Genomic DNA, 15,524 nt, shown 5'->3' with positions numbered 1-15,524 from the left:
GGTTGAGAACCACTGGATTTGAGTCTAAAATCTCCCCTATACCCCTAACATCCCCGCACCCTGAGGCCAACCCTCATTTGTCCAGTAACTCATCCCTGGTTGGTGGAGTGAAGTTGTGCACTTTTTCCATGTGGTTGAAAATCACTCAGTGATTTGGAGCCTCTCATTTGCCATCATTGGGCATCAATGTGAAACTATTTTGGAGCCATTTCCTTTCCTTGTGGCTTCATATCAAATATCCATGCAATGTCTTTCAATTTGACTAACCTAGATGTGATAATAAAGTATTTTTTTTTAATGATACATGGTACAAAGCTCTTCTGGCCCATGAAACCTGAGCCCCCTAATTACACCCAATTAATCTACCAACCTGTACATTTTAGAGGGAGAATTAGATTATCTGTTATATTGTACCTACTGTGAACTATTTACATGATGGTAGAATCGTGGCACTTAACATTTTGCAATGAATATCAGCAATCATTTAGATCTTTATAGAAAACCTCATTTAAATCTGGTCAAATCTTCTATGAATGAACACTTAGAGTATTGCATTCAATTCTGGTCACCTCATTACAGGAAGGATGTGGAAGCTATGGAGAGGGTGCAGAGGAGATTTACCAGGGTGTTGCCTCATTTGGAACACAAATCTGATGAGGCAAGATTAACAGGGCGTAGAAGGATGAGAGGAGACTTGATAGAGCCCTACTAGATTATGAGAGGCATCGATAGGGTGGACAGCCAGCACGTGTTTCCCAGGGCAGGATCTGCAAACACCAGAGGACATCTGTACAAAGTGAAGGGAGGGAAGTTTAGGGGAGACATCAGGAGTAAGTTTTTTTATACAGAGAGTTGTGAGTGCCTGGAATGCCTTGCAGGGGATGGTGGTGGAGGCTGAAACATTGGGGGCTTTTAAGAGACTCTTAGACAGGCACATGGTTGCAAGAAAAATAAAGGATTATGTGTATGAAGTAGGGAAGATTTAGATTGTTGAATAAGGTTATGTAGGTGGGCACAACATTGTGGGCCAAAGGGCCTGTACTGTTCTAACATCTTTCCTTTCTTACTCTGGTTCCAGTTCAAACACGTAACAGAAAAGATCCAGACAAGACCATACCGTGCACTGGAGATCATCCTCGGAGCTGACTATGGGCCTCCTGCTGATATTTGGAGCACAGCCTGTTTGGTAACAGAGACTAGAATGCTTCCATTTTTACATTGCTCTGCCATTACTCTGCTGCTCCCCACCGCTTCACAATATAAGTGAGGTTATTGCGTATAAATCATATCAGATTGGTAATCAAGTGGCCATGCATGTGTTCAGTGAGCAGAAAGCAGCGGACAGTAGAGTAATAATGTGCACAATGTTCATTAAAGCCTCATCATTTATTTAAGTCATGATCTTCCCCACAGCCACTGTTCTACCAAATGCAATAGCCCATTTGGAATGTGTACAGCATGTTTTCACACCAATCTAAATATGAAATGTTTGTGGATTCAGATGTGGTCTGAAAGGTCACAAGATAAAGGAACAGAAGCAGGCCATTCGGCCCATCGAGTCTACTCCGCAAAGACTAATTAGATAGCTATCAATCTCCTCCTTAAAATTCACCAATGATCCTGCCTGCACAGCTGGATGTGGCAATTAATTCTACAAATCCATGACCCTCTGTCTAAAGAAATTTCTCCTCATCTCTGTTTTAAATGAGTATCTTCTATTTCTAAGTCTGTGCCCACTTGTCCTGGATTCACCCACCAAGGAACACATCTTATTTGCATCTACTCTGTCCCACCCTTTCAGCATTGGGAAATGTTTCTATGTGATCTCCTCTCATTCTTCTATACTCCAATGAATACAATCCAAGAGCCATTAAACGTTCCTCATATGTTAGCCTCTGCATTCCATCCTGGTAAATCTTCTCTGTGCTCTCTCATCTATTGGATCACATAAGCAGCAGACATATTAGGAAGCATCTTTATCTCCGTTTGTAGTTCAATAGATAATCAATAACCAACAAGTCATTCTTTCCATCCACATGGAATAGATCAGTCCCAGCTTTCTGCCATGGTTCTGCCTGCTTTGTGTAATGTTTCAAATAGGTCTCACAGCTGGAAACCATCCTGTCAAAATGTTAGCATTTATCCCTGGTCAATAAACAGCAATTCTGGTCATCCTCTTGCATTTTTCCATTCCAAGGTGCCCCTCATGCACCCTTTCAGCCCTCTTTGCACCCATCTTAGAACCAATCCTACCCTGACCCACCCTATTATCCCTGTTCCCATCAGCTCCTCCAGATTCAACCATATCTAGAGGGAATTTTCAGTGGCCAATTAACCTAGCAACCTGCAGACCATCACAAGGAAAATGTGCTGACTCCACATCGACAGCTCTAGATTGTGCAGATGTGAGGCCACATCTCCACTAGCTGCGCCTTTATACTGCCAACTTTTGATCTTTATGTGATTACATTAATTTCTGTGAATGAAGAATGTCGATACAGCACCACCAACCCAGGTTCATATCTGGCGCTGTGTGAAAGGAGTTTGTACATTCTCCATGTGTCTGTATGGTTTTCCACCAGGTGCTCTGGTTTCCTCCCAACCTTCAAAACATACGGGGGTTGAGAATGAAATGGTGTAGTTGCGTGTCAAGAGCTTGTGGGTTGGAAAGACTCGTGACCGTACTCTAAGCCCAAATTTAAATTTTAAATTAAATGCTGTGCTTTTGTGATAAATGGAACCCTGTCAAGTGAGCTCAGTTCCAGCACTTTGCAAAGTGCTGTTACATTCACTGGGATTACCTGAGGTGAGGAAGAGGCAACTGCAAGGGACACGCATAGCTTTCCACATCTGGCCCCCCTCTTTGAAATCTCTTTGACAAGTCCAGTTTGAGTAAAGAAACATGAAGCAACAAACATGGAATGGATTTCTGAAGCACAATCTTCTGAAATTTGGGAACAAATGGAGAATTCACTCGCTTTGATCTTGAGAGCCCTTCTGACAATATTTGTATTCAGAATTTTGTTACCCTCAGTGTTTTACTGAATGTAAATACTTTATGTTTTTCACGATCGATACGTCAAAAAGGAAATATGTCTGCCTCTTGTTATATCCACAGGCATTCGAGCTGGCAACAGGCGAATATCTGTTTGACCCTCGACCTGGAAAGACCTTTTCCGAAGATGAGGGTAAGGAAGCATCTTTAATCAAGAGTCTTTTTCAAACTGCCGTGTAAAATCAGGTTAACTGAGCAGATTGCCCAGTCAGTGCCCCAGTTACGCGGAAGTTAGAAAATGTCTAACCCGGTCAACCCCATTGGAATCCAATTGGGTCCCTGGCCTACCTCAGAGGTAGTCAGGGAACCCAGTTAAACTTACCTAGGTCATGTCCATGGATGATTTGAAAACTAAAATGGCCAACCGGCTTATTCCAGTGACATCAGCGCTTGCGTGCATGCATCACCGGGCAGCTAGCATCCAAACATCCGGCGGTATTTCCGGTGAGTACATGGCATGTCATTGCGGGGACAGGATCCCCCTTAATTCAACAAGTTGGCAATTTAATGGGTTGATCCCCCTGCAATTTAAAAGGTGCTTCCAGCCCCTTTGCCCCAGTAATCGCACCCGGGTGCCAGGGGGGCTACCCAGGTGCTGCAATTTGAAAGGAGCTAAGATTAGATGGGAACATTGACTCAGTTAAGTATACTCTTCAATATACTCCCATCTCTAGTCCAGTCAGTCTACCTAATCTAAGAACCACAAAGTCAAAAGACCATGCGTAGAACCAAGAGCTATAAGGAACAACATTGGACCCTGTCCACCCTGGTTTGTCATTCCTTGTCCAAATCTCACATCATTCTTTGGTGTTTCAATTAAGGTCTTGAACATGTTCTGTTTTTAAGTAACTATGTTCCACTGAGGTCAAGAATTCAAAACATTTGCAATTGTCCAAGTAAGGAATGTTGCTTTAATTTTGGTTCAAAAGGCTGACTCCTTTTCCCCAGATGAACTGAATTGTTTATTTTTATGTTTGCTAAGATACAGTGAAAAAAATTTTCAGGTCTAATATCCTTTGCCAGAGGCAGGTAGGAGCAGCGTCAGTGGGCATTCGCAGCCATCGCCCCCCCCCCCCCCATCAAGGTCTTGTGCCCCAACCTTGCATGGTGATGCCCCCACCCACAGGCCAAGCCTTTAGTACAAAGCACACAAAACTTATTTCATTAAAATATATTTTTAATATTAAAACTTAACTGTTCTCTAAATGAATTTAAATGCAATACAAACAGAAGTAGGGAGGGAAAAATACTTACACTATTGTGACGTCAGAAAGGAAGTTGCGTTGAAATGCAAGCAATGTGCATGGGCACATGACGTCATACCTGTGGTGTTACCACTATGTGTATAGATGTATGTACTGTGTGGGCTGGCCCTCCCCCTGAACATGAGTCTCCTTCCTCCCAGATATCCCTATAAAGGCTGTTATGCCCAAACCCCTCCCTCAGTACCTGCCTTGGAACTGGGCTAGCAACATGCCAGCTGTGCTGACATTTTAAGGTGATTAAAGCCTCTCTGCCTGACTGTGGTTGATTGGTAGTACAATACCATGATGCCACATTTAACAGGGGGCAGAGGGACTGTGACCCCGGCAGCACATGGAGGCAGGCAGGCACCTCCAACACCACCCCCCCCCCCCCCCACACTGCAGAGCATGCTTTAGAGCAGAAGTGTGTGCCTCCACATGGTTACCCAATGCCCACATGCTAATACTCACTCTGGCACAGAGCATGGGTAGGAGAGAAGATTGCAGGGAGAGTGAGGAGGGGTGTAACAGTATTGCCTGCTACAGTATTTAAGCAAGTGAACCTTCACAACAGGTAATGCACAAATAAAAGCAAAAGTGCAGGGCATAGAGTTTCAACAGAACCAACCTGCAGGAAATGGTATCGTGCAGATCAAAGGTGTAGGGTACTGTGTTTAAAATACAGATAAACATTGCAAGGTATCATCGTTTACCAATGAGAGATTCATGCTAAGACAGTGTGTGAGCGCTGCTGCATGAATAATTCTGATGCAATGTACAACAGGCTTTAATTAGCTTTAACTTGTAGACACCAGTCTCAATATACTGCTGGCTCCATGTGTCTGACTGTCCCCAAAGGGGCCGGCTTGAGTCCTTATACGGGTTGGTGATTGACAGCAGGCAGGTGGGGCCAGACTCCCAGGTTGCCTACCTGCAGGTACGGTGCTTGCCCCCAGCAGTCGGCCGGTAGGAGTGCGGCCAGTGAAGTGGCTGGAGAGGCAGTGTGATTATGCCTCACTCCCTACTTCTGAGTTTCTCCAGCGGAAGGAATCAGGCTCCCTGCATCTATCAGATCTAGTCTCTCTCACAATCTTCACTTGGGCAATCCATTCAGAACTGACAGTCTTTCCTGAGGATTCTGTGTGGAGCCACGGCACAGGTTAGCGGTTAGTACCACACTATTACATCGCCAGCGACTCTGGCTCATATCCAGCGCTGTCTGTTTGTACGTTCTCCCTATGTCTGAATGGGTTTCCTCCAGGTGCTCCAGTCTCCTCTCTCCATTATAGGTGCAGCACGAATAACAGCTCTCATGACTGGAGGGAGAACAAACACTTTTATTAGCTTTTAACTAAGTGTAGAGTTCAAACAATATTTTTCGGAAGGGTTCTGGGTTTAGGTGGGAAACCAGGGTTATATGTGGGCAGATGGGGGTGGAGCCAGCCATCAGCATCACACACTACCAGTGAATCCCTGTTCACTGCAATAGGTTAATTAATTGGCACGGGCTCATGGGCCGGAAGGGCCTGTTAACGTACGGTGTGTCTAAAAATAAAAGTTAAACTATATTGGAGCTGATTGATCCTGATGACAAGTGTATTCTGCCATTGGATTTCCAGGGGAAGGGGAGGGGTGGGAGGGGGGTGCTGTGTAATTCACAAATGTCCACAGATTTCCCATTTTAGTAGTATCCTTATGAAGCCTGCACCAGATTAACCAGTCAACTGACAGAAGAAAACAATAGGTTGTAGTGCAGAGTGAAGTGTAAGCTCGAGCTGATTTTTAGTTCATTGGATTGATTTTAATTGCTTTATGTGGTTTTAGATTTTTATTGAATGTTTCACAAATTTTGAAGCCTTTTAATATTTTTACAGACCACATTGCACATATTATTGAGCTGCTTGGGAGAATCCCATTGAAGTGTGCACTCTCTGGAAAGTATTCCAAAGATTTGTTCAACCAGAAAGGTAAAGTAACAATTCATGTGAATCCTAGACTCTATCAGTTCTATATTTGCAAAGCCTGCATTGCAAGCCAGCAAAAATATCATTTAAAGCTTGATTGATCCCATGCACTGTTTGATTGAACTATACCTTCCATTTAATTTATTTTCCAGGGTCTGAGCATTGCTGACAAACCCAGCAGCTATTGTCTGTCCACGAATGCTCTGGAGCAGCTGTTGGTGAGCTGCCTTCTTGACCTGCTGCAGTCCTCAGCCATATACTTTCTTGACCCAGATCATTCTCACACACACACACACTTTTAGCAAATGCTATTTCAACTTAATAGCTGAAATCCTGGCGGTTTCCCCCATGCCCCCACCCCCCCCCAACATTGGAATGTCAGTGAATTGATTCTAAACACTTCAATGCCTCATCAAGAATGACGGGGCTACTCACCACAGACCCCTTCCGATTAAGGGTTAAATAAGAAGTTTGCAGATGCTGGACTCCAGGGACAATAAACCAAAAAAAAAACTGTTGGAATTAAAACAAGAAAATCTGTAGATACTGTGGTTGAAGTAAAAACACAAAGCTGGAGAAACTCAGCAAATCAAACAAAGGTAAAAATACAGAACCGACATTTCGGGCTTGAGCCCTTTAACAAGGTATGGAAAAATGTCGGCATAAAGTGGGGGGGGGGTGGTGGTCCCAAAGGCAGAAAGTGATAGGTGGAGAAGGGAGGGAATGGACAGCAGTGATCAAGAGGAGGAAGGATGTCTGGGTGAAGGGAGAGGGGGCAGGAGAACTGGAGAGGGGAGAGGAAGGGGAGAGGGAGAAATGCCATCTGGCTGGAGAGTGCCCAGGATGTTAATGCTATCAGGTCGGAGAGTGCTGGATTTACTGAGGGAGGGCTCAGGCCTGAAACACCTGCTACTTTCCATAGATGCTGAATGATCTGCTGAGTTCCTCTGCAACATATCGAAGGAGGCCATTTGGTTCATCAAGTCCAGGCTAGCCAAAGTAGGATTATGTTGACTCATCCTACTTCCTACCCTGTGGTATCTTTCCACTTGTCACTTGCAATTGCAGGTATATTTACCCTTATTTTCATGGTTAATAACTTTTTTTCTCCAGTCCTTGGCCTGGGACACAAGATGCTGAGATTCATGAAACACATTGAGATTAATGAAAGTTACCACCTGATTTTGTGTGACAATATTTTGAGCAGTCATTTTAGTTTTGTGCAGGCTCCCAGAACTATCTGCCTCATGAAAGGATTCCATTCTGCCCTCTCCAGTTCCTCCTTCTCTCTCTTATTGTTCCACATAAATGCCCTCTGAAATGGCTTCCTCTCCACCATATTCGAAGGAATCCTTGACCATAGCTTACCTATTCCCCAGAACTCCGCTCTCATCTGCATCTGGGCAGAGCAAGGAGAGAGTTCCATCACACCTCCCCTTCCACCCCACCAGCTTCCATGGGTATCTGATCATCTTTTGCAATTCCCATCAACTTCAACAATGTTTACATTTATTTGTCACAAAAAATAACTTGTACAGTGAGAGGGTTCCTCTGCGAACAGGCCCACAGGTTATCCCTAACTCTACAGTGGTGTCAAGAACCCATGTACTGAATATGGGATCACACTGAAAAGAAAGATCAGTTTAGCATCAAGCACTGTTACAGGGTCCATTCAGGAGCCTGACAGCTGCGGGGTCCATTCAGGAGCCTGACAGTTGCAGGGTCCTGCTCCATGCACATCTTTCCCTCCCATTTCCTTTCAGTTTTTGAAGGGGCCGTTTCTTTGTGACTCCATCACTACCAATCACTCTCCAATTTATGGTCCTTTTGCATTCCCACCATCCAGGGACCCAAATAGTCCTTCCACATGAATCATCGATTCAATTCACTTTTGCACATGTACTGGACTGAATTTGGTGTTTATGATGTGGTCTAGTCAAGCCAAGGCACCTTTATTTATCGTTCATGCCATGCTCGCATGGTAAAGACCAGATAGCATTTCTTCAGGACCACAGAGCGTATTTACATTTACATTCAGTTAGAATAGAAGTTAAACACATTAAAATATTAAGACATTTACAGAAACAGTCCACAAATGTTCTAGGAAGTCAGGAGTCTGATGGCTTGGGGGGAAAAAGCTGTTGCTCAATCTGGATGTAAGGGCTATGGTACCTCCTACCCGATGGCAGAAGGGAGAACAGTTTACGTGAGGGGTGCGTGGAGTCCTTCACAATGTTTATTGCCTTTCGTCTGCATCGAGTGTTGTAGATGTCCATGATGGTAGGAAGAGGACCTCCCCACCACAATGATCTTTTTCGCTGACTTCAGTATCCTCTGCAGGATCTTGTGGTCCAAGGTGGTACAGTTTCCAAACCAGGCGGTGATGCAGTTGTACAGGATGATCTCGATGCATCCTCTGTAGAATGTAGAGAGGATGGAGGGTGGGAGATGGACTTTCCTCAGCCTTCGCAGGAAGTAGAGGTGCTGCTGGGCTTTCTTGGCTATGGAGCTGGTGTTAAGGGACCAGGTGAGATTCTCCACCAAATTCACTCCAAGGAACTTGATACTCTTGATAACCTCAATGATGGAGCTGTCAATGGAATGGTCAGTGGAACATGGATTCCACCCACCCCCCAGGCCCTCAACTCTATATGAGAGAAGACAAATAGAGATCAGGTCACCCTGCGTTCAGTTCAGAGGAATGCCCAAGAGCATCCTTTCCCTCCTACTTTAATTCTCCTATTCTGATTATCTGCTACTTGTCTCCCTCATTGTTATAAGAAGACAATCAGCTTAAGAATCTGCAACACATCTTCCATGTGGGAGCTTTCGAACTCAACACTGAATTCTTCAATATTGAGTAACTTGCTTTTTTTGTCTAAATTAGAACTGGCAATGTCAATCATCTATGATGGAGGCCATTTCTCTCTCTCTCTCTCTCTCTCTCTCTCTCTCTCTCTCTCTCTCTCTCTCTCAGCACACTGACCTGCTAGCCATTTCCCTGCAAACCTGCATTTTGCAGCATTTAAATTCCTGCATCTATGTTCTTACTCTAATTTACCTCATTTCAAAATCTTAATGAACAATGGACTATGATCTCCATTCCAAATACAGTAAAATGTCTAGTATCTGGAATTCAAGCAACCGGCAGCCTCAAGCAACTTGCCTGCAAAGAAACATCTGATGAGCAGAAATCAGTGGATAAGTTTTAGTTTTGGCATTGTGAGAGGCTCAAGCAACTGAAAAATATGCTTATCCGGAATCTATCAATCCCTAGAGGTGCTGGATACCAGGATTTTTGCTGTATTTCCCATTATCCCATTTACGGGTTCTGCTCAGGGCAACTTTAGTCTTACCCTATCAGAGATATTCTGTTTGTCCTATCCACCCCTCCCCACTCTCCCTGCAACTTATCTTCTCTCCTACCTGCTTTGGCAAAGGGTATTTGACCTGAAACATTATCTCTGTCTCTCTTTCCACAGGCCCTGCACTTTGGGAAGAAAATAAAGCAGTGAATCTTCATTCTGTACAAAATTTATTGAGCTTCTTTCCCTTTTTTATCTTCAGGTGAGCTACGTCATATCAAGACACTAAGACCCTGGGGACTGTATGACGTTCTCATTGAGAAATATGACTTCCCATTGGATGAAGCAGCCATGTTTTCAGACTTCATTCAGCAAATGCTGAACTTTATACCAGAGAAACGAGCAACTGCAGGACACTGCCTCCAACACCCTTGGTTGAACAATGAGGTCTCAAACATCCATTTCAGTTAGGGTTCTGATATCCGTTACAATGGGGATATAGCATCCAAGTGGATGACGGTGATAGCTAGATAATCAGGAGCCCCTTGGCTTGATATGTCCTATACAGATGTATTTATGGTAATGAAATATAGTCAAATACTGGAAATGCAACTTCAAAATCAAACATAAGTGAGAATGTTCAGCATGTCTCATTCAAGGTATAGAACTGTGAACAATCTGCAAAATGATTACATTGTAGCTAACTGCTTGCTGTTCCGCTAAGCAGCAATACGGGTTCGCCCTTTAATAAGATCTTTGAATACAATAGCACTTTCCTGCCCTCACCTTCCCTTAAAATCCGCAAGTCCAACTCAATCATTGAGCCTTCTTGGCCTGGGAATTGTTAACATTTATGATAATATTGAATGAATTTCTTTTCCACTTGGTCTTGAATACATGGCAGTTGGGGAATCTAAGGTATGGCACAGGCCTTGGGCGCCACTTGAAGGGGGAAACCACTGAGCTGTTTCTCTTAAAATCACCAAGCCATCCTCTGAGGAGCAGAATTTTTGGGCATTTGCACCTGTGCATCTACGTCGCTGCTGCTAACGGTTCAAACTCTGGAGCAGTGGCACATTGGTTCCCATGGGAATGGGAGTGAATGCCACGATCGCCATGGAGATGGTCCTCTGGGCACGCGCGCAGGGCTGAGACTGTGAGCTCAGCCTGTTAGAGTGGCGGTGAGGCCCAGCCAATTCGGCCATATCGATCAATGGATCACAGGGGCAAGGCCAACTCTCTGATCTTGCTCAGATGAGTGTAGAAAAAGAAACTGAAGAAAATGAACTTTGATCACATCATAGACCAATTTGCATCAGTGAAAGCATGGAGGGTGCAGTTATAATTTTCACGAGGTGCCATCATTTGCTAATTAAAAGATTAACAAGCTTGAATTGTATTTTTGGGTTGATATTATGGTAAAGTTGTCTAAAAGATGGGTGTCAGATGTTTGGACAGGGGCGCAATTTCAGTGCTTGCCATTGGCGCTATGTTCCGTAGATAAGCCCAAGCTTTGCTTGGTCCCTTCTTTTGAGACTTCGACCCCTGGCTTTCGATGGCTGAGTCATCATTGCTGTGTCTGCAGTATTAAGCCCTTAAGAAGTTCTGCTAAGCGTTAAGTCTTTAAATCTGCTTTATCTCTCATCACAGAACCTTGTCGCAAGCCAGTAATTAGTGCAGTGGGGGATTATAGAAATGCTTTGATTTCTCTCATATTCTGAGGGATCGACGATAGAGGGCAGGAAAAATGCGTTAAGGAAGAAGTTCGACGGAATAGTGGGACATGGTCAAAGAGCTAAGTGGCCAACTTCTAATTCTACTTCTTACTTTCTTTAACTATGACATTTTTCCTGTATTTTCTTAAAACACAGGAGGCCATGTCCCCCTTTGATATTTTGCTGGCACTCAGAGCATTCCCATCAAGCAATTCCGCCACCGCCCCCCCCCCCCCCACCTTTACCTGTAATCTATTCTCTCACATGCCCATTAACACATGTCAGTTCTCCTTTCCACCCCCTATTATAGACAGCTTAGAGTGGCCAATTAACCTTTCCATGATCAAAACATGGAGATGTGGGAGGATTTCAGGGCATTTCTGTTCATTTCATGGCTTCTCACATGAAGATAATGCCCAGGGCTGTACAAGTAGAAAACAACTTGGGACATCCAGTTGCCACTAAATGAACACATTAGCAATCTGTTTGCAAGGTCATGAAGTCTCTGTTGGATACTGTGTTGACAAGTTGACCAGGAAGAATAATTTCTATAATATTTATTTTAACTGCATATGAGTCTTGGCAACACTTCAGATTACCCATGATGCCCATTATCAATCAACATTAATCAGCATAGAGGAAGCCAATGCTACGTGCAGCATAGTTGGCGTAGCGGTTAGCGCAACACTATTACAGCAGCAGCGATTGGGACCAGGGTTCGAACCCCGCGCTGTCTGTAAGGAGTTTGTACGATCTCCCCGTGCCTGCATAGGTTTTCCCAGGGGTTCCGGTTTCTTCCCACCCCGTTCGAAATGTACCAAGGGTGTAAGTTAATGGGGTGTAAATTGGGTGGCACGGACACATGGACATACAGCACAGTAACAGGCTATTTCGGCCCAAGTTTAAGTTTAAATGTGAATAATTTATGTAACACCAAATATAACGCATTTGGGGGAAAAGAAGAGATAGAGAAGACTCTGCTGAGAGAAAGTGGCTGATGGTGTTATATGTGATGCAGGGTTACACTTTGAAGAATAGGGTATGAAAAGCATCTTCCCCTGTACTTCCAAGACAAGGAATGTATACAGAAATTTCCTGCTGAACATTGTCCTTGTGAGTTTTTAACTTGGAATTACCAGCTAAGTGTGAGAATTGTGCAGGATGAGATAACATAGAAATCTCGTCCAAATGGTTGGGAGTTTCAAAAACATGCTATCAGAGAAAATGCTTGGGATACAAGTACTTCCCTTTCCCCTTTTGGTGTGGGCTATGAAAGGCAGCTCTATGTATTTCTATGCAATCGTAACCCTTAGTCCAATAAACACAGCTCCAATCAACTCACCAGGATTGTACTCTTTCACTTAAACACAGGTTTATTCTTTTCGGTAGAATTTCGAATACAGCTTCATTCATGCCGATTTGTTTTCATTCCCTTTTAGACAATACTCTATTCACTCCATTGGATTTGTCCATCTGCCTGATTAATCTGTGCATAAAATAATCACCATTGGTCTGATCTTGGTTTGATCGACCTCTTGGCATGTTCTCAGCTCCACAGTGTTGGTCCATTCAAAGATCTTCGACAATGGATTGCAGCTGAGTAAATGAACAATCAGAGAAGAACGAAGCTCCGTCTACTTCAGAGAAAGGAATGACCACAGGAAAAAAAGCAAATTAGGCTGTGCAGAATGGAAAAAGGTGAATGTTTTGTGTGAGGTGCCCCTTTGTAAGTTATTGTGAGGGTCGGAAAGCAACAACTTTTTCTTAAAATTCATTCCCAGATTGCAGGCATCGTTGCCAAGGGAAACTTTTATTGCCCATCTTTGATTGCCTTTGAATTGAGTGATCATTTCAGAGTCAATGATATTTCCACGGGTCTGTACTCGTCTATTGGCCAGAGTGAATAAGGATGTCAGGCTTCCTTCTCGAGCTGCTAGTCTCATACCTGTAGTTCGAGGTTATTTCAATGATGCAAGAGGCTTGGGCAGATTCGTGACTTTAACCTCCACCTGGGCAGCTGAGATTTAAATGTTTGGTTAATTAAATAAAAAAGCATCTGGAATGAAAGTATCAGGCTGTAGGGCAGACATGTAGCAAGTAGTCAAAGGTTTTATTAATCAGAAGACCCAGACATACCTCTACATGCTGTTGGCTCACGTCCAAGGCATGTATGAGGGAGGAGTTTTTATTAGGGGATCTTGTGGGGAGGGGCTACAGGTACAGGTTACAGCCTGCTCAGCCTAGCGAGGACATGGCCGCAGTACCATGTCCTACCACATAGGCCATGGTAAAAAAAACTTCCCCGTTCACTCAAGGCCTTTGATGAAGGAAACCTGCGAACTTTACCCGTTTTGCCATACTTATGATTCCAGACCTTGCAGTGGATTCTTCACATCCTCCATTCAATGTATATTGGCATTGTCCATGGTGTCATATCCTGTGAATACAGAAATAAAAGGCTTTTCATATGATTTAACCTGGCAGGAATGTGATTTACGTTGACGAACTTCACCCCCGACTGTAAATCCATTGCCACCAAAAGTAGGCGGTACAGTGCCGGGGACAGGGCCTTTATCAGATCAGAGGTGCGGCAGCTTCTGAATGAGGGGATCATTGAAGCCAGCACCAGCCCCTAAAGAGCCCAAGTAGCAGTAGTAAAGAATGGGGATAAACACCGAATGGTAATTGACTACAGCCAGACCATTAACAGATACACACAGCAGGATGCGTACCCTCTCCCCGCAGATCCAACATGGTAACAAATCACTCAATATCAGGTATTCTCCTCCATTAGCATATCACCAGCTCCCTACCTGCCCGGAGGACTGCCAATACACTGCCTTTGAGGCAGATGACTGCCTCTACTATTTCCTCAGGGTCCCCTTTGGAGTCACCAGCAGGAGATGGACCCCATGGTAAACCAGTACGAGCTGAAAGCCACATACCCATATCTGGACATCATCACCATTTGTGGCCATGACATACAGGATCATGAAACCAACCTCCAAAAATTCCTCCAGGCTGCCAAACTTCTTAACCTTATATACAATAAGGATAAGTGTGTGTTTCACACAACTCACCTTGCCTTCCTTGGCTGTGTCGTAGAGAACGAAGTCATTGGCCCCGATCCTGACCGCATGTGTCCACTGTTGGAACTCCCCATTCCCCACATCATCAAGGCTCTGAAAAGGTGCCTGTGTTTTTTGTCTTTCGATGCTCAGTGGGCCCCCAATTATGCAGACAAGGCCCACCCCCTCATCAAATCCACCTCTTTCCCCCTGACATCAGAGGCCTGTGCAGCCTTCAGCCTTATCAAGGCAAACATTGCCAGGGCCGCAATGCATGCAGTGGACAAATCCACCCGGTTCCAGTTGGAAAGCAATACTTCTGACTCCGCCCTGGCCACTACCCTTAACCAGGTGGTCAGACCTGTAACCTTTTCCTCCCGCACCCTCCAGGGCCCCGCAATCTGATACTCCTCTGTCAAGAAGATGGACCCAGACATTGTCAAGGCGATATGGCACTGGAGACACTATTTTGCCAGCAAATGATTTACCTTGCTGATTGACCAACGTACAATTGCTTTCATGTTCATCAACCAGCAGTGAGGTAAAATCAAAAATAACAAGATATTGAGGGGAGAATCGAACTTTCCACTGACAATTATGATACCTTGGACTGACCCGGGAAACTCAATGAAGCTCCAGATGCCCTATTCCACAGAATATGTGCCAGTGCACAAATAGATCAGCTAAGGCCTTCCACAATGACCTCTCCCACCCCAGGGTCACCAGGTTCTTCTACTTTGTCAAAGCTCACAATCTGCCTTACTCCATGGAGGAGATCAGGACCATGACCAAAAATTGCCAGGTCTGTGTGGACCACAATCTGCACTTCTATCAACCAGACGGAGCACACCTGAAAAAGGCCACACACCCCTTTGAATGTCTGATCATCAATCTCAAGGGGCCCCTCCCCTCCTCCGACTGCAATGTGTACCTCCTTAACATCATTGACGAGTATTCACGTTTCCTATTTGCCATCCCCTGCCTGGACATGACCACTGCCGCAATTATCAAGGCCCTGTGCAATCTCTTCACCATGTTCGGGTACCCTTGTTATATTTATAGCGACCAGGGAACCTCTTTTATGAGTGAAGAGCTATGTCAGTACCTGCTGGCCAGAGGCATCACCACGAGTAGGACCACCAGTTAAAACCTCTGAGGGAAAGCGAAAATGCT

The 15,524-nt window shown here is 44.5% G+C and overlaps 1 protein-coding gene and 1 long non-coding RNA gene across 4 annotated transcripts in view; one reads left to right on the top strand and one right to left on the bottom strand.

The window, feature by feature from the left end:
* Positions 1–12,620, top strand: part of LOC138763085 (SRSF protein kinase 3) — a 41,770-nt gene extending 29,150 nt beyond the window's left edge. For both annotated transcript variants that reach the window (XM_069936685.1, XM_069936686.1), the window contains 4 exons: positions 1,079–1,186; positions 3,119–3,188; positions 6,174–6,266; positions 9,831–12,620. In XM_069936685.1, the coding sequence (XP_069792786.1) occupies positions 1,079–1,186; positions 3,119–3,188; positions 6,174–6,266; positions 9,831–10,039 (480 nt within the window). In that variant the 3' untranslated portion in view covers positions 10,040–12,620. The remainder of the gene's footprint in view (positions 1–1,078; positions 1,187–3,118; positions 3,189–6,173; positions 6,267–9,830) is intronic.
* Positions 5,067–15,524, bottom strand: part of LOC138763088 (uncharacterized) — a 31,495-nt gene continuing 21,037 nt past the window's right edge. For both annotated transcript variants that reach the window (XR_011357315.1, XR_011357313.1), the window contains 2 exons: positions 12,626–13,720; positions 5,067–5,615 (listed from right to left, as the gene is read on the bottom strand). This is a non-coding gene — a long non-coding RNA (uncharacterized lncRNA). The remainder of the gene's footprint in view (positions 5,616–12,625; positions 13,721–15,524) is intronic.

Source organism: Narcine bancroftii, chromosome 5, assembly GCF_036971445.1.
Source record: "Narcine bancroftii isolate sNarBan1 chromosome 5, sNarBan1.hap1, whole genome shotgun sequence".
Classification (NCBI taxonomy): domain Eukaryota; kingdom Metazoa; phylum Chordata; class Chondrichthyes; order Torpediniformes; family Narcinidae; genus Narcine; species Narcine bancroftii.
Note: the sequence above shows the minus strand (reverse complement) of the source record. Positions and strands in the feature narration are given on the sequence as shown.